Source organism: Protomyctophum bolini (genome assembly GCF_963924005.1).
Source record: "Protomyctophum bolini genome assembly, chromosome: 3".
NCBI classification, from domain to species: Eukaryota; Metazoa; Chordata; class Actinopteri; order Myctophiformes; family Myctophidae; genus Protomyctophum; species Protomyctophum bolini.
Window position 1 is genome coordinate 23,133,997 of NC_137864.1, and position 25,836 is coordinate 23,159,832.

Here is a 25,836-nt window from a genome sequence, read left to right on the forward strand (position 1 = left end):
TAATATTTCTCCTGTAGCCTATATATATATATATATATAGCCCACTGTTGTTAAAAAATTGCTACTGTGTGAGATTCATCAGTAAAGTATTGAATACACAACTCCTTAAGTCAGTTTTTCATATTTTGTTTGCAAGCTTTCGAAACAAACTTAAGCGGGTTTTGTTACGGTCACCACTGGCTACAGTAATATGACCACCCCTGTATACTGTTATCTAAACTGACTATTTTTTGTGAGTATCCACACTCTGAACAGAAGTGTGATAATGTCTATCATAACAATCTGCATCATTATTTATTTTTATTGTACAATGGAGGCTTTCAAGATGGTTTTACTATAGTTGCTATACCAACTTATGCTTTGAACATCAAGCCTATAGTAGTGTTCCATCTCCACTCTTACATTGTATTAATGTGAAAGCTGAAGGAGGTGGGACCTGCAGGAATCAATTTTAAAAGATAACAAGTGCAGCAGAGGAAAAGGCAGTGTTTAGAATTATAAAAGAAGTCTGGTTATATAAACTGAATAGGCTGCAAGTGTAAGTAATGATACTGAGATTAACAGAAGGGGGCGGTAATGCAACAATTTGGATGCCAACCGCCATAAAACCCCACGAAGAAGGTACCGTTTTACTGTTATGTTTCCATTAATTTACTTCACTTGGCAGTGGCACTGGCACTGCTGCTGCAGCAGCCAAAGCAACCCAGCAAAAATAAGCTCTTTACATTTACATTTGTTGACTTAAAGTCACTATAAAACAAGGGAACCACTAAATATTATTCTGCCGGGGGTCTCCTTTCTAGACTGACTAATCGCACCGTGACCGTCCGTCGTTGTTTAGCGCCTACTAGCCATGATTCATGACTGGGCTAAGTATACCTACTATCTGATTAGTTTAGTATTTAGTGGCAGGCTGCGTGTCGAGCTCGATCCATCCATACCAAAAGCTTTATGTAGGGTTCCGAGAGGGGCTACCAAACTCCGTGCAGACTTGGGAAGACAACCGCTACTACAGACAAGGTGGAGAATGCATGACAACAAAGCACTGTACTCTTGCTGGGTCTGCTTCTTGCCAATGCCATGCATTTTTAAATCAAAGTCATTTTATAACGTTGTACCGTTGAGTCGTCCCATTCTGTCTTTTTTTAAATGACGTTTTTATTGAAACACACGTATTTAATTCAAGTTCAAAACGTCAATCAATTATGTGTTGTACATATCTGTAAATGGATAAAACAAAAGTCAGGAAGCTTATTTGTCGTCATTTGAGTGCAAATGTCTCTGTCCAAAACTAGCACTGTCCAATCTAAACGGTTTACAACAACAAAAATAAGCACAGAGGTAGTTTCATACAAAAGGATGATCTGACTCCACTTAGATCTCCATATATGGAGCTGACCTGTACTGACATTCCTTATGTTGATCTGACCTCACCAAACCCGCTCCATATATGGCCACTACAGAATTCATTCCATATGTTGATCTGACCCCCCATGCCAAAGTACAAATAGTGCTTGCCCAGCAGTCTCGCATTTGCCGTCACCCAGGCAGTTGCGTGCACATGACCTCGCCTGCTTCTCGCCACCAGTGTGTCTTAATGGTAATGTGATTGCATCCCTGCTATGCTGTCACACTGTCATGATACTCTCTCCATGATTATTATGTAAAACATGCAAACATTTATTTATTCCTTCCCCGGGCCTCTGGTTTATAGGCTGGTGCAGCAAAAGAGACATGGATAAAATAGTATTCATGGAGAAGACTCATCCCAACAAGGTCTTAGAGGGCCTACACAGGCTACGGCTCAACAATTCTTTCTGTGATGTCATTATCTGCTGTGGAGGAAAGGACTTCCCCTGCCATCGGAATGTACTAGCCTCATTTAGTCCTTATTTTGAGGTAAATGCAGACCCTCAACTTTCCATGTGAACATTTATTGACCTGGCGTTGAACTTGAAAACCACTGAAGGCCTATTTCTTAGGGAGAAAATAAAAAGAAGAAATAGCTGATCCACAAGCTCAGAATGTGTTGTGACTGAGCTTGTAGATCTGCTACTTTTATGCAATTCGGCTGTGACTTTCATGAGAACTGAATATGATGTTAAATCCAGTCAATTCATTGTTGCCACTGTGTAAATAAGAAAGGCCTAAACAATGAACACTTTCAACCTTCACAGGCCATGTTTACAACTGGAATGGTGGAGTCCAGAGAGCACAAGGTTAACATCAATGAAGTGGAGTCTGAAGAGTTCGGTTTGCTGGTGAACTTTGCCTACACTTCAACGGTGGACATCTCCACAGCAAATGTGCAGGTATTTATTATCATACATTTTATAAACCTTATTCATGGTCTCCATGGTTTTGACCTGCCTCTGTGCTTAAAAGAACACATTATTTGGTCTAGGCCCTGCTAGCAGCAGCAAACCTGTTTAATGTTACTGCTGTAAAAGAGGCCTGCAGTCGTTTCCTGGAGCATCACATTATGGATGAACAGAACTGTGTAGGCATTCACCTCTTTGCTGAGACCCACTCCTGCAAGACACTGGAGCAACACAGCATGGATTACATCCTTGATCACTTCAGTGATGTCTATCAGCAGGTCAGTGATTGAGGGATCCTTATATTTAACAATTGTTTGTCTTTTGTAGGAGTGTAATAGTTAATTGAGCTAATTCATTTAATCAATTATAAAACTGAATCAATTTGAATGAAATGGTCAATTTGCTAAAATAGCAGGCTTGCCATTAGTAAAATTCCAAAAAAGCAAAGCTCACGACGCAACCAATGTGAGCTTGGGTGTCCTTTGGGGCGTGATGTTTTGGAACCCCAGCCCAGGGCTAATCTTCGGTATTTATTCTGCCCCTAGGAAGAGTACCTGTCTGTCTCTGTGGATAAACTGATGGAAATTCTTGCCAGTGACGATCTCAATGCACCAAAGGAGGAGATCGTGTTTGAGGCTGCCATGTTGTGGTTAAACAAGTGTCCTACCCGCAGGCAGAGCTTGGAAAAGGTCAGTCTCTTCTCTGTGTTTCACCTGAAGTAAAATAAGTCAAAGTAATGTGACTGTTTAAGACAAGTTTGAAGGTATGCTATCATGATTTCCGTTAGCTGTTGCTGGTTAATCATACACTATAAATTAATTAGTGTTTAGTGTATAAATGGAACCAAATGATGATGGTTCTACTTATATACACTCATGATGTATTTCTCGGGCATCAGCTTGTGATGGGCAAATTAAGCTTTTATGAAGCACTCAACCACTTGAACCAAATGGTTAAAGCTTCAAAGCTTCAGTGATAGTGACATCTGCTGGCAAAATGCTAGACTGCATTTAAAGGAGCATTCAGTGATTTGGGTGATTTGGAAAAACCACCCAGTCCGCCCCGGTAACAAAATGTGCACATGCACGCACTACAGTGGGGAGAAGTGCAACAGGCCAACAGCATGTGCACCAAGGCCCGCCCCCACTCGATCATGATAGGAGAAAGGCCCCTCTGATCCTGATTGGATGAAGGCTTTGCCACCCGTCACCAAAACTGAAACTAGGGTCTTTTTTTACCCCAGGGGCTCACTGGGGACAGGGAGGGACTTCTTATATGGTCAGCACACTCTATAGTAGGGAGGATTATCCAAAAATAAATAAAAGAGACAGCGAGTGTGTATGGAGCAGTGTGAGATTATGTTTAGGATGGGGAACACTCAAATATTTGACACATCTAATGTATTGCTTATGGCCATTTAATACATTTAATTTAATGAAGTATGCAGGCAGGTCTACAAATCATCAATCATACAGTCATGTCATATAAAACCCTCCGTTTACCAGTCCAGCACGCAACGGAGAAGCCACGGAAGTAATTTACCGACAGGGTTTCTCTGTAGATTTTATCATCGTGGCGACAGCCAATCCGTGGAAACTCAAAGTATCAAACCAGTTAGAGGAAATTAACCAGTTACTGCTTCGGACGTCATTTTGACAGCTACTGAGGGTAGCTGTCAAAAAAGGACAATTTGACAGCTACTGGTGGCAGCAAAAGAACAGCCCATGTCTATAATGCATTATAAACATACTTATAATGCATTATAATCTGCTTGTAACAGTGTATTATAGATATAAAGACTCATATACACATGATGCTTTATAACGTGCACCTGCAAAGGGTTCAGTCCTAGATTTGATATTAATATGGTCATACATAATGAGTGTTCTATGTGTTTTTTAAGGTTTTCGAGTTTATCCGTCTGCCTCTCATCAGTCCCTCCGACCTCCATGATGTAATTGAGTCTGTGGATGTGGTGCAGGAATCCCAGGGATGTCAGAGGCTCATCTCTGAGGCCAAGAACCAGAATCTACTGCCATCCTGCCACACAGCTCAGCCACGTTCATCCACTGGTACCCTGCCTGCCTCACACATGCATGCTGCAACTAAGTGATGGAAACAAAACGGATCACTGTTTTTGTAGTTGGGCGTGCAGAGAGAGAAGTTTTTCAAATGTGCAAATATACCTGGCAATAACAACTCAGATTTCCATCTTGCTTCTGTGTGGCATTTTGTTTTTATTTATTTATTTTTAATAAATGTAGTTTGCTATTATCCTGCATAAACAGGAGTACATATAATTATTGCATCATTATGTCAGTTGATTTTACAATTCACGCTTTGATTTAGATTTTTTGTTGTAGATAAGTAGTAATCCTTGATTCATTCATTGACTGCTAATTCTTGCTATCATAACATTTCACATGCTCACTCACATTACACTGCTGTGACTACCTGTCCTCATGCTAACTGGTTATCTGTTTATGTCCCATCTCTCTGCATGTCAAAGTGATACTGGTGGTGGGTGGACAGCTCAGTACAGTACAGCAGTACAGTACAGCACAGGACAGGACAGCACAGTATTGCACAGAGGCGATTGACATCGTCGAAAGCTATGATCCCCTGACCAATCAAAGGAAGATCCTGGCACCTCTGCCAAAACCTCTATCCTCTCATGGTCTGGTTGTGTTAGGTATGGAATAATCTTGTGTAGCCACAAGTCAAGTGATCTCCACCTGGAAATCTGGTGACATCTAAATTCAATGTGGGGGCTAGAACTGAGTGGAAACGGTTGAAATCAAACTGAATTCCGAAGTGGTCTGTCATATTGGGAAGGTGCAGCTTACAGTGCAGCTTACAGTATGTCATGTGAATTTCTGTTGACTTTGTTTTGGCTTGATAAGTACACCATCACAACATGTACGGGCAAAAATGTATGTTTTATTCATGGTAAATACTAAATCTTCATTTCTTTAACTGTCTCTTCTCCCACCACAGGTACTAAGGTGTATTTAGCAGGGGGAAAGTTTCATGATGGTTCAGACAGTAGGGAGATGTGGCGTTATGACACTTCCCATGACTCATGGTTGCAGATGGCTTCCATGAATGAGGCACGCAGTGGCTTGGGTAATATTGTCATATTACATTTTGTTTTGAAGTAAGTGCTATGGGTTGTTGCCTTAATTGGTTACCCAAGGAGAGGTCACGGTCATCGGGTCTGATCAAGTTTGTTTTGTTTCTTTTCTCTCTTTCAACATGGTCACATGGTCCTTAGGCTTGGTGACGGTGGGTGGATATGTGTTTGCAATAAGTGGCTTTCAGGACGACGTGAATGTGGAATCAGTGGAGAGATACAACCCCACTAACAACACCTGGCAGCTTGTGGAGTCTGTCGGCATTCCAGAATATCACATCTGTTCTGTTGTCGCACTTGATGGACTGATTTACATTATTGGTGTGGAAGCGTTGGAAGAGAGAAACTGCACCAAATGGGGAAAGGTGCACATGAAGTACAACCCTGAAACATCTGTATGGAAAGAGGTTGCTCCTTTGCAGGGTCCTTGTTATAATTCAACTGCCTGTACACTCAAAGGAAAGATCTACATTATAGGTAACTCTTTGTTTAGACTAGTCATTGGTTAGACCAGTCATTAGTCCTACAACTACAACATATCTCAAACCCTCACCCTAAATCTAACCTCCCACGGGGCAGCACACCTAAACCTAACCTTATTATTGCTTTTGACAAAATTAGGTACAAACAGGTACAGTATAATCCAATTCATTATTTTATTTTTTCCCTTTGTGCTCTTACATTCCTGGTGTTCCCCTCAAGTTAAATTTAATTTTCCCCAGGTTTAGATAAATCATGAGGTCTTTAAGCCATATGCTTTAGGTGCCAGTGCTGATTTCAACTCCAATATAATCCTCCTTCTTGCTAATAAAGTGACAAAAGCCAAAAAATATTTGTTTTATACCCCTACCAATAGGATGGTGACTTGGTATAACCCCAAACAACGCCATCGCTGCACATGGTGACAACTCTATGTTCCAGGCTTCGGCAAGACGTTTAAAGATAGCCGTCCAGTAACCTTGTAAGCGAGGACATGACCAGAACATCTGTGTCATATTCGCTGGGGACATATGACATCGGTTACAGGAATCTGTGATGTTGGGGTATATTTTAGAAAGTTTGAAATTAGTGAAATAAATACGGTGGACAACTTTAAATTGTATTAAGTTCAGCCTAGCGCATGATGTGCTATCATACAGGGATTGCTATATGTTTAGAAATTAGGGTGTAAAGCTTTGAAATTAAGCCTCATTTGGGAAGGATGTATTATTATTTTTAACAAAAATTTGAACCTGGAAGTATCAGTAAAGATGACAGTTTGGGAGGTTAAACCTTACACACAGTTCACTGAAACTACAACATATGTTGTCTGTATAAAGGTCCCTTAACTTAACAAGGCCTGGTCTTTGCCACAGAGAAAAGGCTGCATCAAGTCTGGGTGGAGGGAAAAGATGGTTGTTATGAATAGGACTATGGTTAGACATTCCTCTGAGTCCAAGGGCAACTCTGAATTGAGACCAAATTCTTAGAGTGGAGACAACAATTGGATTCAATATAACTTGAAGACAGACCATCAAAATCCCAATAAAAGTGAGCCACTATCCCTTTGATTCCTGTTCATTCTATAGGTGGTGACTCTGAGACTACGTTTTTCCTGGACAAAGTGCATTGTTACAACCCCAAGACAAACCAGTGGACAATGTGTGCCCCTATGAAGAAGCGACGCTGCAGGCCTGGTGTGGCTGTCGTTGGCGGAATGATCTACATAATAGGAGGGCAGAAAGATAGGTAAGAGCCAAGAGGCTGTTGCTACATGAAAGCCTGGAAAAAGGTGGCTGCATTTCACACCAGACATTTCTCTCATGGCTGTTGGTCTGTCTTCAAATAGGTTTCAATGTACCATCGAGCGCTATTGTGAGCAGATGGACTCGTGGGAAATTGTGGAGCATATGGGCACTGGTCGCAGCGAGTTAAGCTGTGTGGCTCTTAGGGTGCGGAAGGATTTACATGAACAGGTAGTTGACGTTGTTACACAGTAAAACATGAAGGTTACTTTAGTAACCATGGTTCTTTAAGTAAGTGAGCGAAATACTTCGCTTATGGGAGGTTTCGATCTGAGAAAGCGAGGTGCAGATATTCATTTATGAACTCACACAGGCATTTTATATGCACTGTGGGTTTAAGGCTCGTGACGCAGGCACCCAGCGCCTTAGGCGTATATAAGGCCTAGCTGCTGCGTCACAGGCCACTCGAACAATTTCCTTCTGCCACAGAGCATGACAGAAGGGTGTTCAGCGAAGTATTTCGCTCACTTACTTAAAGAACCATGGTTACTAAAGTAACCTTCATGTTCTTTTAAGTTGTGTTCGCGAAATACTTCGCTTATGGGACCTTATGAACTCCCGTATCCAGAACTAGCCAGTGAGTCCTAGGACTTTGGGATAATTTAAGGGCTGGGGACAAACCTCAGGTTTGTGGCCCGGTCCCACTTAGTGGCTAATTGGGGTAGGGCGGAGACTACCCCAGGTAGCCTGGGTTTATAGAGGGAGGAGGGGACTTTGTCCCCTTCCCTTCGGGGCTCTGTAAGGTGGACTTTATTATAGTCCACCTATGGTGCGGCTGCTCCCAAGACCGCGTGCGCTATAGAAGGCACCGCCACATCTAGGTTATAGTATGTGGCGAAGGTCGAGGAGGAGGACCAGCTCGCTGCTGTGCAGACGTCCTGGATCGAGATGCCCCTGTGGAGCGCCCAGGATGCTGCCATGCCTCTCGTGGAATGAGCCCTTAGCGTAAGCGGAGGCTCTATTCCTTGAGTGGTATAGGCCAGATGAATGGCCTGCACTATCCAGTTGGAGATAGTGACCTTGGTGACAGGTTTTCCCCTGGTTCTTTCACCCCAGGATACGAACAATTGATGGCCTATCCTGTAGGGGCCTGTCCTGTCCATGTAGGCGCGGAGCGCTCTTACTGGACAAAGGCGGTTCAGCCTCCTGTCCTCTTCCGTGGCGAAGGGGGGGGAGGGTGGAAAGCCTGTAGGTCCACCGGTACGCAGACCGAGAAAGCATTCTTTGGTAAGAAGGCTGGGTTTGCTTTGATGGTGACCTTGGTTGACCTGTCGTCAAATCTCATGCACTCTGGAGTGGTCGAAAGTGCATGTAGATCGCTGACCCTCTTAGCGGTCGTCAGAGCGACTAGGAGGGCTGTCTTAAGAGTAAGAAACTTTAAGTCAGCCGTCTGCAGTGGCTCGAAGGGCTCATTGGTTAGAGCCCTGAGTACTAGTGACAGATCCCAGGAGGGGGCCAGGGGCCTGTTGACCTTACAGTCCCTGCGTACGCCCTTCACAAACTGTTTTACCAGCAGATGTTTCCATACCGTCTGGTTGTCAATGCCCACGTGGCAAGCCGAGATGGCTGCCAGGTGGGTTTTCACTGAAGAGAGGCCTAGACCTCTATCCAGGAACTCCTGCAAGAATGTCAGGATGTCGACTATTGAAGCTTGGAAGGGGATAACCTGGTTAGGTCGTTCGAAGCACCACCGCCCGAACACGCTCCAGGCTGTTTCGCAGCGTATTGCTGTTGACTGGGCTCTGGCTCTCTGAATTGTTGCAATAACATTCGGAGGGAGGCCGGTTTCTGTCAGCATCACCCTCTCACGGGCCAGACCCATAGGTCTAGGTCCCTGGGGCAAGGGTGGAAGATCTCTCCTTTCGCCTGCGTGAGGAGATCCGCTCGTAGAGGGAGCTTCCATGGTCGGCTGTAGAGGAGGGGAGCTATCTCCGTCCTCCACACGCCCCAGGCTGGTGCTACTAGAAGTAGCGTCAGACCCTGAGTCCTCACTCTGTTCAGAGTATGGAGAATGAGACTCAGTGAAGGGAAGGCGTAGAGAAGGGACCTGGGCCATTGGTGAGCTAGAGCGTCTAGTCCCAATGTCGATGGTCCTCTTATGGCGAAGAAGAGAGGACATTCCGTGTCCTGCTCTGAGGCGAACAAGTCTACCTCGGGCGCTCCGAACCTGCCCCAGATCTGGTTTGCTACCTCGGGGTGTAGTGACCAGTCTGCGTATCGGAGGTCTCCCCTGGACAGCAGGTCCGCTCCTGTGTTTAGAACACCCGGGACGTGGCACGCTGTAATGGACAAGAGACGAGCGTTGCACCGCAACGTGAGTTTCTGAGCCAGTTGGTGCAAGCGGGGGGACCTGAGTCCCCCTTGCTTGTTGATGTAGCACATCGTTGTCGTGTTGTCTGTCCTGACCAGGACGTGGCAACCTTGGATGCGCGGTTCGAAGCACCTCAGTGCGAGGAACACCGCCATCAACTCCAGATAATTGATGTGGCAGGACTCAACTCAACTTTATTTATAAAGCACAGTAGTTGTCCTGTCCACAGTCCTCTGGCTGTAGTGCCCTCCAATGTGGCTCCCCAGCCAGACATGCTGGCGTCTGTGGTGACGACTTTCCTGGTCAGAGGTCTGCCCATAGGGACGCCTTCTGAGAGGGCTCGTCTGTCCGCCCACCATTTCAGTGCTAGCACGCATTGTGACGTCACTGTTACCCTCTGGCGGCGACGGTGCATGGGTATGCGTAACGCATTCATCCACTGTTGAAAAGGTCTCATATTTTAGCCTGGCTAGGCGTATTATGTAAACCACCGAGGCCATAAGCCCCGCCATCCGCAGGCATGCATGCAAAGGAATCGAGCGATCCCTTTTGAATGATGCCGTGGACTGTATTATCGCCTCTATTCTTTCTTGGCTCGGACGAGCCGTGAAAGAAATCGAGTCCAGCGTTATACCGATGAAGTCTATAGACTGTGTCGGCGTTAACACGCTCTTCTCCTGGTTCACTCGGAACCCTAGAGAGTGGAGGTGGTTGAGCACTCGTTGAGTGTGCAACAGCGCCTCCTGTGGCGAGTCTGTTGACAGGAGCCAGTCGTCTATGCACGCTGCTAGACGAATGTCCTGTTGTCATAGTGGAGCTTATAGCCGTGGCTGTAACCTTCATAGAGACTCTCGGACTCAGGGACAGTCCGAACGGGAGGACGTTGTATTCGTACTCTCCCTTTGAACCCGAAGCGCAGAATTTTTTCCTGTGCGGGGGGGTAGTTTGGACCTTGAAAGTATGTGTTCTGTAGGTCCATTTAACGTGCGCCAGTCCCCTTCGCGGAGTAAGCTTAGTAGGACTGGCGGTGTCAGCATTTTGAAGCCAAAGTCATCAAAATCGAGTCGGGGCTCTGAGGTTTGAATGGGCGAAGCCCGCCCCCTGTCTTTTCACCAGAAAATAGCGGGGAACCCGTTAAGAGACTGGTTGACAGGGACCTCTGAGATGGCGTCTTTCTGCAGGACGGAATCGATTTCCTCCTTTAGAATGTGCCCCTATCCTCTCCGTCTGCTCTCGAGAAGATGATTCCTTCGAGAGTGTGCGGTTTTATTTAACCTTTAGCCCTCTGCTATAGTGCGCATGATCATGGGGAGTTCCCAGTATCCAGCACTGAGCTTGATGACCTAACAGGGAGCCCCTTCTGTTTCCGGGGATTCTGTCCGTGAGGCTTTGGTGCCCTCTAGCGATTTGAGCGCATGGGGACAAATGTTTCTCTTCTTTTAGATGAGAGAATGAGAGCTGCTTTAAACAGTACTGTCTGTGGCGATTATCTCATTAACACATGCTGAATGTGAAGCACATGATCGTGCTCTTTTGAGGGGCCTGTGCTGAGGCATTTCTGCGTGCACGTCCCCTCTTTATTGTCCCGCACCCGCGGTGTGTGTGGCAAATGGGGTCTTGCACACCTGTTTTAACGGGTGATAGGGAGCCTTCCGTCCTCCTGGGAAGGTTCTGTCTGTGAGGTTCTGGTGCACTCTAGTGGCCTAGGCGCGTAGAGGCATTACCATTAAACGCCGTTATTCTTTCATTGAGGTGAGAAAATAATTGGGCGTAGTTTACCCGGCCTGTGACAGTATAATACTGTCACAGAGCGTGGTTATTCCCCACGTATGGGCCTATGGCCTACAGGTCGTATTCGTGTTTTTGTTTCATGTATATTTTTATTTTATAAAAAAAATACAGAGAATACACATTAACAACAAATGCAGAAAATGGTACAGAGGCTAGTAGCATGCACAATTTTCGGCTTTGAAATGTCTTTAGAGTCTGCGGTTTTGAGGGTGAGGTCCGTGACCACTACCCTCTAACTCGGACCCCTGAAGGGAGGAGAGATTCAGGGGTACGTCCTGACCCCTGCTCTCGTATATTTCCCACGTATGGGCCTGTGCCCGTGAGAGGAGAAGCCCCCGTTCTAGGGGAAGGTTCTGTCTGTGAGGCTCTGGTGCACTCTAGTGGCCTAGGCGTGTAGAGGCATGGCATCAGTAGACAGGCCGTTAATTTCTCAATTAATTGAAAAAATAATTGGGCGTGACCTCCCGGGCCTGGGACAGTTTTAAAACTGTCCCAGAGGCGGGTTATAATCCCCACGTATGGGCTTATGCCCTTGTGTCAGGTTTCAAGTTGTTCTTGTGTTTTTCGTTTTTGTGTTACTCTTTGAAGTAAAAAACATACACATTGTGACATAATTATGCACATTCTAACAACATTTGAGGGGTTCTGTACAGTGGCAGCAGCTGCATGTACATTCCCTCTGAAACGTTTGTAGGGCGGAGGAGAGCAGCGGCCAGCGGTCCCGGGGCGTCCTCTGTGTCCGTCGTCCACCCTGAAAGCAGCCTGACTAGTAATGCTAAGCATGCTAGGATGGCAGCGACCATCCAACGAGGTTGTTAAACCCGACCTCTTTTAAATGTTAGCTAAACAGCTAAACAAACCTAGCTTCACAATGTACATACCTTGTAATGTTGAGGGAAGCAGTGGGTCTGGGGAACGGCGTTGAGTGAGATGTTTGTGTTACTTTTTTATTGAATTAAAAAACATACACATTTGTGACATAATCATGCACATTCACCATGTTTGAGGGGTTTGCACAGGGGCAGAACTGCGTGTACATTCCCACTGAAACGTTTGGTTTGTGGTTCGAGACCACTATACTCTCTGCTGGATGTAGTAGTGGGAAGAGGGAAGGCCGCAAAGCCTGGGGCTCGCGTAGCGCGGCCGTCGGGCTGGTGCTGTGATGACACAGTGATGCGGGGCACGGTCTCCATGTTGTCGCACGGGATATAGCAGGGCTTCCCTGGTCGAACAATGCGAGCATGCGCGAGCCCGGGACAATAGAAAAATATTTTCTGCGGTCAGCCATCCTCCTAGGCACGACAGTGTGTGCTGCGCGCTTCGGGGGAGGCTCCACGGCAGCCTTGACTAGCAGCTGGCGCGGTCTAGTCAATGGAGCGGGGGGAAACTCTTCTACGGTAATATGCCGTATAGCGTGTAACTTCCCCCGCTCAGTTGGCTGCTTTGGCTGGGTCGTCATTTTCTGCTTCGCTCCCCAGGCCCCGTAGTCATGGGTTTCGGCCCTGGCTATCGGGACCCGGGAGGATGCAGTGTTGTCTTTGTTAGCCGCGCTAGCACGCGGCACTGGTGTGCTACGTGCTAACGGTGGCCAGTCGACCCGCTGTCTAGGCATGGAGCGCGGAGGCCCTTCGCAGATCTGCTTCTCCCTTTGAGGAGGCAGGTCTGGGTCGGGTCTGTCGCCCTCGAACTTCTCGTAGAAGCAAACTTAGACATTTGTTTTCTTTTTCGCTATCGTCACAGTTTAGTGAACGGCTAGCTTAAAGAGCGGGTTCCTCTGTTCGCTATCGTCACAGTTAGTGAACGGCTATCTTAAAAAGAGCGGGTTCACCCGTTCCTTTGTTCTCAAGTTAGCTATAAGCTAGCGGAGCCGCGGGTAATAGGCCCGTGATTCCGCGCAGCTAAGGCTAACTAGCTTCCCAACGGGAAGATAGCTTGTTGGAATTAGCTAGTTTTCCTGAATAAAAAACCAGTTTAACGTCGAGAAAAAAGCTGTGTGTTTAAGCTAGCTGGGACGGGTGTTAGGCCCGTGAGAGTAGCTATGCTAGGTAGCTTCGCTCGCGCGAATTAGCTTGTAGTAAAATTAGCAGTTTCCTGAGTTTTAAACTAATTTAAACGTCGAGGAAAAGCTTTAGAGTTCTCTCTGCTTTTAAAAAATAGATATGAATCTAACCAGTACACTACTAGGGAACCTCACGGAGCTTGAGTCCTGTCTCTCGCCCGGTTTATGAAGTGTTGAATCGCCCAAAGTATAACTGGCTAGCGTTATCATGCAACCTCTGTGGCAGAAGGAAAACGAGTGGCCTGTGACGCAGCAGCTAGGCCTTATATACGCCTAAGGCGCTGGGTGCCTGCGTCACGAGCCTTAAACCCACAGTGCATATAAAATGCCTGTGTGAGTTCATAAATGAATATCTGCACCTCGCTTTCTCAGATCGAAACCTCCCATAAGCGAAGTATTTCGCGAACACAACTTAAAAGAACCCTCTGTTAATTCACCTTTGAGAGTGTACAAATATACTACTGTATCATGTGACCACGTACATATGTGACACAAGGAATGGTGGACTTTAGTTAATGTAGTTTAATGTATTTGTGCTTGTCCCCCGAAAGGCTGCAGATGACCGATGAACACGCTAGCAGACAGACAGGCTCACAACTAAGCCCTCCTACCTCAGTGATGGCCTTCCTTAGACCACGCCCCTACTAGCACAGTCTTGTTTTGTTTTATGTTTTTTTACATAGTCCTGTATGTCTGATGATGGACCATCCATAATAAATACCGGCTTGTATTTATTATTTGTTAAATACATTATTATATTAAGGGTATTGTCGTGGAAAATGTTATAGTCTATGTATGATATTTTGTGCTTTGCTATGAAGCCCAGGCCTTTTGCTTTACACATGTCTGGCAGTTATCTAAAGTTGTTACATGAATTATACAATAAAAGAAACCCTGATAAAAGTTGTCTGCAGGGTTTTGTTTTATTAACTTATATGTACTGTAAGTATCATAATATTCTGTATGCATATCTCTAAAGTTTCATCCAGCTCAATAAGATCTAGCCCCCAAACCCCTTTCACCCATTAAAACCAGGACAACATCTGTGCCATTTTAGATTTGAACCGCTTTAAACTTTAATCTGACTTCAAAAATCACACCTGTGTGAACTGAGCGGTGCAACTATACATTTATTGTTAGTTACTGTACTTTACTGTATTGTAGTGTACTGTGCGGGCAGCGGGGGTCCCCGGAACATCCAGACCACCAGGAACGCGCCCAGGGTGCCGGTTCCGGCGAGCCACCCCATGTCCGAAACGGTCGAGAAATAACAGTTGCCATGTCGGGTTCCCCAGAACGGCCCAGGGCTTTTCTGGGTCTTCTGCTTGCCATGTGAATACAAAATAAATGTATTTGTCTGGTAGACGCCTGATGACATGCTGGGTCCAATAGGATCAAGTTTTTATGTTTTTCGCCCCCTTATTTCACGAGAGTGCTACATAAAGTGAGAAATGCATGAGTATTTTATTCCCTGGTTCGTTCCTGGTTGTCAAAATTATTAAATTGCTGTTTCACAGTGGACAGTAGCCGACAGGCCAGCAGATGGCGGTAAAGGTCAAGCTACAGTTTCACACAACCTAGGAACAAATGACACAACCAAGCATAACCTAACCCAGAGGACACTGAAGAAAGAGAGTCGATGTATGCAAGTGACCACACTTTGATTGATTGATTGAAATATTAACAGTTTGCAGAATTACAGTACATTCCAAGCACAAACTCAATACAAAGACTTAACTGTGAGTGGACGACCCAATTAAGCATTACACTTGTTTACAAGAGGGTCCACCTCAAAACATAGTGACGTACAAATAGACATATAGTCAAAGAACAGAACAGGAATTCATCATAAAGGAGGTAAAAAGGGAAAAGAAGCATACAGAGAGGGGAAAAGGGGTGGGCAGTGGGGGGATTCAGATTTTACAGGGGCCAGTTTCGAATTGCAGCCGTCCGTAGGTGCCCTTTGAGAGCGGTTTTGAAAGAGTCAAGGGATTCGCATGTCTTAATGACTGTTGGTAGGGCGTTCCACATTTTGGTGGCATAGGAGCGAAAATAATTTAGTCCCTTTTATTGTGCCGAATCTGGGTTGTACATGGTTCGTTGCACTCTCTCTGGTGTTAGGGTGCATGTGGAGTCATGGACTTTGTTAACATTAAGGAAGTATCTAGACAGGTACATGGGTAACTATCTTGGTAGTGTATCGAATCTTGTGGACCAGAGTCACCAGACCCATTGCAAGATGCTTTACTCTGTCGTCGACCCCAGGCCATTGCAGCCTATATAAAAGTGGGCAGGGGTGAGGTGTGTTCGGGGGGTGAGGCCAAGTAGGAGCCTGACCAGTTTGTTTTGGGAAGTCTGGAGCCTAGTTTTAAGCGCCTTTGAGGTGCTGTGGTACCAGGGGTGCATGCATAGTCAAAGAAATGAATTCCTTGTAGCCTACGAGGGCTCCTGTTAAGGTCTTCAAGGTGTTTTTGTTGACCAGTGAGGAGATCCTGTAATGGAATCTTGTTCTTTGGTTGACTTTTTTGATCACGTTCGTGGCCATTTTATCACCGGAAAGATTAGCCTCCAGGATGGAAGTGGAACCTAGGTAGGTAATTTCATCTTTACGTGTTATAACATTGTCACCCATGCACTCTAACCAAGAAGCCATTTGCCTATTAGATCCAAAGAGAATGGATTCAGTTTTCCTCATGTGTAAAGATAGTTTGTTATCAGCGAGCCAGGTGCAGATTCTACCGAGTTCAGAGCTGAGGGCAGTTGCAGTTTGTTCCTGAGACTAGCAGTGCCGAGTCATCTGCAAACAGGAACAAGTTGCAGTCACAAGCTGATGTCATGTCGTTTACATAATTTAGGAACAGTAAAGCCCCTAGTAGGCTATGCTTCCTTGTGGAACACCACAGCTCACTGTTGTCTCCCGTAGGATTGCATCCAGCTCACTGATGTGCTATCGAAACCAATTGCTTTTAGCTTGTTAACCAGTATGGAGTGGTTCACGGTGTCAAAAGCCTTTTGGAGGTCCAGCATGACCATGCCACAGTATTTGCCAGCATCCACCTCATGTTTGATGTGGTCGCTCAAATAGAGAAGGCATGTGGCAGTGGAATGAGATGTTCTGAAGCCAGATTTATTTGTGGCAAGATACTTTTCAACCTGTTCATAGACTCTTTTTTCGAGATGGAGCTTAGAATAGAAATAGGGCGGTAGTTGCCGGGGTCTAATTTGCTCCCTTTCTTGTGCAAGGGGGTTACTTTGGCCAGTTTGAATGTGTGTACTGTTTGTGTCCGTTTCAGTACGGATTGGGGTTGATTGTAGCCTGGATCCAGCCCAAAGACCCCGCCCACTCTCTGAGTGGACTGCATCTCTTCAAGAAAGCTACAGCTACGGTCTGATAATCAGGCTAGGTTGATTGGGCAATTTGGGCTGATTCAGGACACACACACACGCACACACGCGTCGTGCGTGGTTGTCAGTTTGACATCTTGGTGGACCGTGGTGGACCTGTTCCTGTTTGATGGAGAGGTTTACTATGTGGGTGACACACAAGCAATGTGACGCTCAAGAATCTTCTTCACCCAACAGAAAACCAGGCAAAGACTGTAAAAGCGATGCTTAATTTCATGGCAGTTATAATGGACAGAAAGGACTAAGGAGTATACTCCCTGTTATAATATGAGGTTTTGTGTTAACCGAGGCAGCGCCGCCTATTGTATTATATACTGTGAAACAGCACTATGTTACGGCAGTTCAATAAATGCCAGCATTAGACCAGCACGTCGTTGTCTTGAGTCGATCAGTATACTTCTGTTTTACAGTCTATGGTTATAAGGGGAACAGAGCAACATAACACTCCCGACCAGTGGGAGGCAGCAATGTGCCGGAAGGCATCTATAGTCTGCCGGAAATCACAAGAAGAAGAAGAAGCAGGAACGTTTCTCCGTTTTTCACCAAAGTATTCAACACGGATTCAACAGTTTCAGCGTGCTATCTTCTGTTTCTTTTTTTTGTCATTTCTAGCGATTTGATTTGAGAGTGTTCGTTGGGTTCAAAATGTCAGGCAGACAACATATTAGATTGTTTATCGAGGAACGACTGACAGCTGCTGCTGAGGAGATCTTTGGTGTTCTTGAGAAAACCATCAGTGAATATGAAGAGCAAGTTGTTCAGTCCAAGAGGGAGGTGGACCAGCTGAAACAAGACATACGACACCACCTGAACACAGTAAGACCTCACATACAGCAGTGCACTACAGGTACGATAATGATTAGTTATCCTTTTAGTTAAAGCGGGCGTGTAAAGTGATTTTTATTTAGTTTAAAGTTCTGAGAGCAATCTCTGCTAAGACACTAGACTACAATTTATTTTACAAACACACACTCTAGACTCTAGAGTGTGTGTTTGTAAAATAAATTGTCAGGTCAGGAACTCGGGATATCAATTTTATCCACACATTTTAATATCGATCTCTCTCTCTCTCTCTCTCTCTCTCTCTCTCTCTCTCTGTCAGATTCCCAGCCAGTCTCTGAGGAGCTGCTTCCTTTCCAACAGCTGAACCCTAGACAGGAGTTGAAGGCCAGTCAGGAGGATGAGGCCGTTCAACATCAGTCTCCACAAGTTAAAGATGAACAGGTGGACCTCCGCAACATTCCAGACTGTGAGACCAGTATTTACAACTGTGGGATAACTGGATTTGTCACATCAGAGAGCACCAATGACAGTCATCTGATCCCTCCTTATACCATGGTAACTGTTCAACATTCCACACAAGTAAAAGAGGAACATGTGGACTGTGGCATCATTCCAGACTCTGAGACCAGTATTTCCAACACTGTGACAAATGGATTTGTTACATCAGAAAGCGCCGGTGACAGTCAGCTGATCCGGACTTATTGTGACGATATCTTCTGTATAGAGCAAAAGATTTGCCGTTTTTGCAGACGGCAGTTCCACTCATATGCAGAACTGATGAAGCATGTGGAGGAGAGTCACGTAGGACATAAAGCCTTCAAATGCCCTGAATGTGACAGGGAGTTTGCTCGTAAAAACCTCTGGGCTGATCACTATAGAATTCACACCGGTGTAAAACCACATTCGTGTCCTGTCTGCGGGAAATCGTTTACTCAGGTCGCTAACCTTAAAGCTCACGTGAAAATTCACACCGGCATCAAAAATCACTCATGTCCTGTCTGCGGGAGATTGTTTTCTCGGAGCACAACCCTTAAAGATCACATGAGGGTTCACACTGGCATCAAACCTCACTCTTGCTCTGACTGCGGGAGATTGTTTGCTGATCGCTCAAACCTAAATGTCCACATGAAAATTCACACCGGCGACAAACCTCACTCTTGTACTGTCTGCGGGAAATCGTTTATTCAACGCTCATGCCTTAAAACTCACATGAAAGTGCACACGGGCAAGAAACCTTACTTGTGCAACAAATGTGGCGAAACAGTTCACAACAACGATCATCACAAGGGGTGTCAGATGTAGGGCTGGGCGATATGGACAAAATCAATATATTCTTTCCAATATTGATACAGCTAGAATCACTTTGCTGTAATGCAACAACCTTTAAAACCTGGAATACAACACTTGTACAATATATGTATGCCATGCCATATATTGGAAATCCCAGAGTGTACAGTATGTGATCTCATAACACAGTAATAATAAAGCCCTAATAGAATAGCTGTGCCCTTAAGGGGAAAGTCCTTTTTCATAATGTCTGGAAAACACATTCACACTCGTACAAACTTGAAGGTTCACACGAGACTAGTCCATGAAGCATGGAGACTGTTTGCGTCTTCTACTCGTTATGCACATAGTTTGTTATACAAGCTGAAGCTGTCCTTGAAAACAAATGGTTGATGTTAAACAAGATTGCAGTCTGTAGTTAGTAATTACCTTTATCCAAATGTGTCAGGCAAAAGAGTATTTCTCTTCAGTTAATGAGAGCTACATAATTTGAGAAATATGAGTGCATTTTTTAATCTGGTTGTCAGAGTTATGGTGTGATGAAGCATGGATGGGTAGAGTCACAAAGCACACAGTGGACAGTAGCTGACAGTGAGTGCAGCAAAATAAATCCTGCTCTTTCTTCACTAATCTGATATATGATATCGGACTATGTGAGATCAAACTAACAAATAAAGAAGTATAATGTGCCATTATATGGTGTGCAGGTTCCATCCATCTTAACTGAAGTCTTTAGCCCAGCACCCACCTGTCAATGTGTGTATTCTACATCCTCTCATGATATATGATATGAGTATGGTACATTTTAAGGTTTATACTTCTGCATTTTTTTCATTAGTCAGTCTAGCAGGTCTACAAGCTCACAATGTGTCACATTGTAACATGTGAGCTTGTAGATCTGTTATTTTTGAAGATCATTCACAATAGTCAAATTTTACAAATCGCTACCGTCTGGGTGGGCAAATTCTGATTGCGAATGATTATTATTATTTATATTATTTCCTATACATCCTTGGATTATGTTTGTGTTAGACCTTGCTGACTGGTTGCTTACCGGTATTAGTGTTTTCTTCACCTCTTAAAGTAATGGTCTGCTGTCATTCAAAAATGGGAAAGCGCCTTCATGGAAATCATATTTATTTTATTATATCGTCTAATTCCTCTCCCTGGGGTATGTCTGGGGTGTGGCAGCCATGTGATAAGCTACTATGTCATCTTTGAAATTATTTGTCAACTCAATACCCAGTGGTATTTGAGTTTCCATCAGAGGGCTGGATGGCAACTGCAAGGTTCCCAGTTTGATCCCGGGCTCCCCCAGAGTTAGTGTCGAAGTGTCCTTGAGCAAGACTCTGAACCCATAATTGCTCCCAATGTGCAGGTTGGTGCCTTGCATGGTTTAACACCATCGGTGTGTGAATGAGTGAATGTAATGCACAATCAATGTAAAGCGCTTTGGATAAAAGCGCTCTCACCTGTTTAAACTTAGTACAATTGACATCAAGGTCTGCGATTTCAGAACACCACTTAAAATAAAAATAAATATAGTGTTCATTTTGATTGTTGCAGTTATGTTTTCCTCCACAATAGACTTGAACTGTGTGTGTGTGTGTGTGTGTGTGTGTGTGTGCACAACCAGAACAGTGGTGAATAAACCACTCAAATTTCAATAGTGGGGAAGAAATCACAAGGTCATGACTTGAGGCAATCACATTTAGCTGTAAACTTGACGTACCCTAATTAAGTCCCTAACCTTAACCCTCTTGGTTGCCACCCCAATCCTCCAGATCCAGAAAGCTGAACAGGTAGACTTGGAACTGCACTATTATAGGGCTGAATGAAGGCAAAACCATTCAGGCCAGCAGATGGCAATAGCGGTAAAGTCAGGTTGAGTACTGTGTGCGTTTCACATTACCCGGAAGCAGATGCAACATTTACCAAAACATTGAACAACATTAAACAACAATATCGTCATACGCTCTACTCTAGTCTACATTTCTTCAGTCTTTGTACGTTTTTGCACAACAGTGATTTCTTTGATTTGAGAGTGGTCAATGGTCCAAAATGTCAGGAACACAACATATTAGATTGTTTATCGAGGAACGACTGACAGCTGCTGCTGAGGAGATCTTTGGTGTTCTTGAGAAAACCATCAGTGAATATGAAGAGCAAGTTGTTCAGTCCAAGAGGGAGGTGGACCAGCTGAAACAAAACATGATACGACACCTGAACACAGTAAAACCTCACATACAGCTGTGCAAAATAGGTATGATTAGTCGAGAAAGTGGCAATTGAAACTGGAACACTAAAATTGAAGCTGATTATCTTTTGGGGGTCTCTCTTCTGATTGGATGATGAGGATGTAACTTAAGAGTTTGGATAACATGTTTACTTTATGTTTTAAAGGATCCTCATTAGAGACATGAAAGAGCCTCTAGTCTTCCTGGGATCCTAAAAATACAAATTATACTAGTAAAGAAAATCATAACATTAAATCAAAAATAAAAATGAATACAAAAAACATGAATGCAATGGATTTAATCGACTTAGGTATAATGCGTATGTTAAAGGGGCATTTGTCCATTAAACAAATTCATTTTTGTGATCATAGATTTGAATACATTATTGCGTCGAGCAATAATGTTTTGCCTATTAATGTCAATAGAACTGTCAATCCAAAATACACTTCAATGAATGCTTTGTAATTGTACACTTTGCACCCTTGTTTGTTTGCTTAAAACAAGCTTTACAAAACACATTTCAATTTGAACCAGATCACTGTAATGAGATGAGTTGAGACAATCTTTTTGGGTAGATTCTTACATTATAATCTTACGTTTCAGATTCAACTTTATTGTCACTTAACTTTCTACTAAGGAAAACTCGTATAACAGGTCTGATGATAAATGTCAAACATCAATAGACTTCGTAGTCAGTAATTGTTTGCTCTCTCTCTCGCTGTCAGATTCCCAGCCAGTGTCTGAGGAGCTGCTTCCTTTACAACATATGAACCCTAGACAGGAGCTGATGTCCAGCCAGGAGAATGAGGCCGTTCAACATCAGTCTCCACAAGTTAAAGAGGAACGGGTAACAGGTAAAACAAGCTTTACATTTAAAGCAGGCTACAGTACTCACTAAACTTTGTTGTCCAGACTACTACAGACTCCTAAGTCGAATGAAGTGAAGTCAGGAGTTCAGGCAGTTGAAAGTTGTAGAAAAGGTTGCTGAATACAACTCTCCAGTCTCCACACCGACAGTTGACTGCTAGTTTGATCCTAAGAATATGACTTGCTGTTCAACAACAAAAACTCATAAACATGCCTGCCACGCAATGCAAGCATTCTTAAATCATTTGAGAAATGATAGCAATATATATGACCACGACTGCACAGCTTACCTAGGATATAGGCACAAGGTTAAAAGCTCAACTAAACTTTTTCTTTTTGGTCTTTGTTGAAATCTTTGCTCATTTATTTTTCTTTTCAGGCCTATGACAGGGTGGGTTGGGAGGGATTATTTTTTATTTACAATTTGTTGTTCATTTAAAAAAGTTTTATGTTGTATTTAATTGTTTTTTTTTGTCAACAGGGGTTTGTGGGTAGGATTTCTTTTTAAATGAGGCAAGGGGCAAGCCACTGATTGTAGTTGGCAAATAATTTGAATTATGTTTTATGTGCATTTCTTTTGTATGCCTGTACCTGTGCCTTTCATCTAAAAATGTATTAAAAAAGGTCAACTAAACTCTGTTTGGTTTATCATATCAGTCTTATTTCATGTCATCTTAAAACGATAAACAGTGTGTGCCTGCAGTGCAGTGCGCACACAGCCAGCATGTTTTTTTGCTTCAACTAATGAGCAATATATTATCAATAGCTACTCAACACATGGGGCACGAGCTTTGCCCTCTAAAGTAATCCACCTTTATAATACTTTTCAAGTTACTTCAAGTAAAATAACCAACTGTAGGTTGTCCCATGATTTAGTTCCAATTTGCCTTAGACAAAAGCAGGACAAAGCGCTTATGATATTGGTAAGTAAGTAAAATAACTCTTAATTTATATTGTATATACATTTATCTCAAATCTGACAGCTGGCACATTACGCTTGCACCATAGTTCTTTAAATCTTTTGGTGTAGTCTAACATAGTCACATTTTACTGCGTCTGATATTTTACAAGCATGCAGCGCCACTGTAGCGATATAACATATGCGCTGTATTCTGACAAAAAGTATACAGCGAGCAGAGCACTACCTCCATTGCACTTGCGAAAAGGCCCCTGCTTCCCCTCCTAGGCAGCAACACTAAACCAACCACCAGAGAGCTCTACAAATGAGAGCTCTAACCCCCGCTGACCCCTATCCGTCACCCCACTGCTAATGGCGGTTTGAGAACAGGCTCGTGACACATCACCACCACTACTACGAGCAACCCGTTACGACCATGTACACATCGCACGCACTACAACAGATATTGGACCACATACGCTTTCCAACACTTATCGATGGATATGTCGGTTTGGTGTATTGGGTTGATGTTTACAAATTAAAATGTTCATAATATGACTGTAATGACTTGCTTTGGACTAATATGTTGACATTTCTATTTATTTATTTGTTTGTTTTAATAGTTTCATTTCAGACAGTACATGTTCATAGTAATTTAATTGTTTGCAATCTCTCTGTCAGATTCCCAGCCGGTCTCTGAGGAGCTGCTTCCTTTACAACAGCTGAACCCTATGTCCATTCAGGAGGATGAAGCCGTTCAACATCAGTCTCCACAAGTTAAAGAGGAACAGGTGGACCTCAGCATCATTCCACACTCTGAGGCCAGTATTTATAGTTGCACAAATCGATTTCTTACATCCGAAATCCCCAGTGACAGTCAGCTGATCCCTCCTTATACCATGGTAACCGTGGTCGCAAGCCATGATGTCGCTGACAAATGTGACGAGAGTGAAGGATTGGGTTTGACGTTCAGCCAGAGTGATGACGATATTTTCTCCATGGAGCAAAAGATTTGCCGTTTTTGCAGAAAGCAGTGCCGCTCATACTCAGACCTGGTAAAGCATGTGGAGGACACTCACATAGGACAGAAAGCCTTCAAATGTCCCGAATGTGACAAGGAGTTTGCTCGTAGAGACAAGTTGTCTATTCACTATAGAATTCACACTGGTGTAAAACCTCATTCTTGTCCTGTCTGCGGGAAATTGTTTAATCAACGCTCAAACTTTACCGTTCACATGAGAATTCACACCGGCGTCAAACCTCACTCTTGTCCTGTCTGCAAGAAATCGTTTTCTCGAAGCACAACCCTTAAAGATCACATGAGAGTTCACACTGGCGAGAAGCCTTATTCTGGCAAAATAGTTGCCCACAGAAATCGTGAAATGGACGATATGGACAAAATCAAATATGATATCTTTGACCAAACACCTCAAAATTGATATATAAGCTATATAAGTTCATACAATTACATCACTGTACTGTATACCTTAAAAACATGGAAAAGACAACATTTAGACAACTTTGAGGAAAGTCTATTTGCTGTATAACTGGTGGCAATCACACTGGTACAAACTTGATGGTGCAGGTGAAACTGTTGCTACTACTAATACTGCTACTACTGTGTAGTTTGCTGTCCATGTTTTATACAAGTTGTCCTGGGATGTCAGCAACAATGTGAGTTCATGATGTATAATAATTCAAGCATTTTTATTCTGTTTAATGAGAGGGCTACATAAATTGAGACATTTGTATTTACTGGTACATGGTTACATGTTACCATGTGAGGACCTCAGACAGCCATTGGCACTTATAATATTTACAACAGGGGTCTTCAATGTTTTTCAGGCAAAGTAGGACCCCTTAGGTCAATGATACATAGATGTATCACAGAATATTGTGTCAAATGGTTTTGCATATTGAACTAGGCCTCGGTTGAGCCAACTTCTGATGCTTTTTATTTTGTAATAAAGTCTATTCTGTCATACAGCTGGATGATTGCAGTGCTCCTATGCCATAGCATACAGGATTTGATAGAATGTTTGAGGAACCCCTAGGGGTTGCGGACTCCCTGATTTAGATTAGAACTGGCTGCCAAGTCAATCTGAGTAGACTACTGAGTAGGGATGTGAACAATTAATCGAAAATTGATGTAACGTTACATTAATTTATGTAATTAATGTAACGCTGTATTGCCGAGGAACGCACTTTATTCCTCATAAAATATGCCATTGCCTGGCCCTGTATCTCAAATGGTCAAATTAACTAATAAATAATAATAAATTGTATTAATTCTGTATATCAGCACAATTTAGTAGTTTTTATGTTAGACCTGATTGAGGGAAATTCTCAGATAAAAAAAGAAAACGCTGCTTATCAACTAACCGGTTAATCGATCAATGTTATCAATTATCAAATTAAGCAATAATTTGCATCCCTACTACTACGCAAAATGTATGCAAGAGTTAATGAAATTGTCATTGTTTAAAAGGTAACAAGACAACTCACCCTTTTTACTCTTTTTGGTGAGTTGTCTTCACTTTCGGCCACTTTCGGGGTGAGTTGTCTTCACATTCGGGGTGAGTTGTCTGACTGAATATGTACCCTTTGAGCTCTTTTATATACTTTACTGAATATTTCACCAGAATACTTTACTGAATATTTCACAATAATATAACACAAGAGATGTATTTTATCACTTATAATTTCTCACATGCTAGACAACTCACCCCGGAAAGTTCAGACAACTCACCCCGCCGTCTCAGAAAGTGCATGAATACAAATCACCGGGGTGAGTTGTCCAGTATTCGTTTAAAAGATCTGCGATAAGTTTTTGACTTTCCTGGCATTTTGTGTTTCCTCCTTCATATATAGCAGCTACTGCTGTATAGCTGCATTGCCAGCCCAGTATATGAAAAGGTTTCTGTAACAGCAGTGTAGGTTTTATTCACAGAGCAATCTGC

At 43.6% G+C, this 25,836-nt stretch overlaps 3 protein-coding genes across 8 annotated transcripts; all 3 read left to right on the top strand.

The window, feature by feature from the left end:
• The first annotated feature begins 711 nt into the window (after positions 1-711).
• On the top strand, positions 712-14,256 carry LOC308310086 (kelch-like protein 24). 5 transcript variants are annotated; one of them, XM_080756166.1, is made up of 12 exons: positions 712-1,020; positions 1,715-1,899; positions 2,178-2,312; positions 2,405-2,599; positions 2,867-3,010; positions 4,225-4,393; positions 4,831-5,013; positions 5,319-5,447; positions 5,596-5,931; positions 7,023-7,182; positions 7,283-7,409; positions 13,951-14,256. In XM_080756166.1, the coding sequence occupies exons 2-12, from the start codon at positions 1,735-1,737 to the stop codon at positions 13,966-13,968; spliced, it is 1,761 nt and encodes a 586-aa protein (XP_080612292.1). In that variant the 5' UTR covers positions 712-1,020; positions 1,715-1,734; the 3' UTR covers positions 13,969-14,256. The 5 variants fall into 5 exon arrangements, 3 of the variants coding, with proteins under 3 accessions (XP_080612292.1, XP_080612293.1, XP_080612294.1); XR_013963455.1 differs by lacking the exons at positions 7,283-7,409; positions 13,951-14,256 and adding an exon at positions 6,311-6,415 and having other exon boundaries at positions 7,023-7,093; XM_080756167.1 differs by lacking the exon at positions 7,283-7,409.
• A 3,165-nt stretch (positions 14,257-17,421) lies between these two features.
• Positions 17,422-19,575, top strand: LOC308311359 (uncharacterized protein). The gene is made up of 2 exons (XM_080758041.1): positions 17,422-17,651; positions 17,907-19,575. The coding sequence occupies exons 1-2, from the start codon at positions 17,450-17,452 to the stop codon at positions 18,887-18,889; spliced, it is 1,185 nt and encodes a 394-aa protein (XP_080614167.1). The 5' UTR covers positions 17,422-17,449; the 3' UTR covers positions 18,890-19,575.
• Positions 19,576-20,833: 1,258 nt separating this feature from the next.
• Positions 20,834-24,860, top strand: LOC308310589 (uncharacterized protein). Of its 2 annotated transcripts, none has more exons than XM_080756974.1 (3): positions 20,834-21,137; positions 21,837-21,965; positions 23,558-24,860. In XM_080756974.1, the coding sequence occupies exons 1-3, from the start codon at positions 20,936-20,938 to the stop codon at positions 24,313-24,315; spliced, it is 1,089 nt and encodes a 362-aa protein (XP_080613100.1). In that variant the 5' UTR covers positions 20,834-20,935; the 3' UTR covers positions 24,316-24,860. The 2 variants fall into 2 exon arrangements, with proteins under 2 accessions (XP_080613100.1, XP_080613101.1); XM_080756975.1 differs by having other exon boundaries at positions 21,849-21,965.
• Positions 24,861-25,836: the final 976 nt, after the last annotated feature.

Coding starts and splice junctions, on each gene's coding strand:
- LOC308310086 (XM_080756166.1), top strand. CDS start 1,735: ATGGATAAAATAGTATTCATGGAGAAGACTCATCCCAACAAGGTCTTA. Junction 2,313..2,404: donor TCTCCACAGCAAATGTGCAG/GTATTTATTATC, acceptor TATTTGGTCTAG/GCCCTGCTAGCAGCAGCAAA. Junction 4,394..4,830: donor TCAGCCACGTTCATCCACTG/GTACCCTGCCTG, acceptor TGCATGTCAAAG/TGATACTGGTGGTGGGTGGA.
- LOC308311359 (XM_080758041.1), top strand. CDS start 17,450: ATGTCAGGCAGACAACATATTAGATTGTTTATCGAGGAACGACTGACA. Junction 17,652..17,906: donor CATACAGCAGTGCACTACAG/GTACGATAATGA, acceptor TCTCTCTGTCAG/ATTCCCAGCCAGTCTCTGAG.
- LOC308310589 (XM_080756974.1), top strand. CDS start 20,936: ATGTCAGGAACACAACATATTAGATTGTTTATCGAGGAACGACTGACA. Junction 21,138..21,836: donor CATACAGCTGTGCAAAATAG/GTATGATTAGTC, acceptor TCTCGCTGTCAG/ATTCCCAGCCAGTGTCTGAG. Junction 21,966..23,557: donor TAAAGAGGAACGGGTAACAG/GTAAAACAAGCT, acceptor TCTCTCTGTCAG/ATTCCCAGCCGGTCTCTGAG.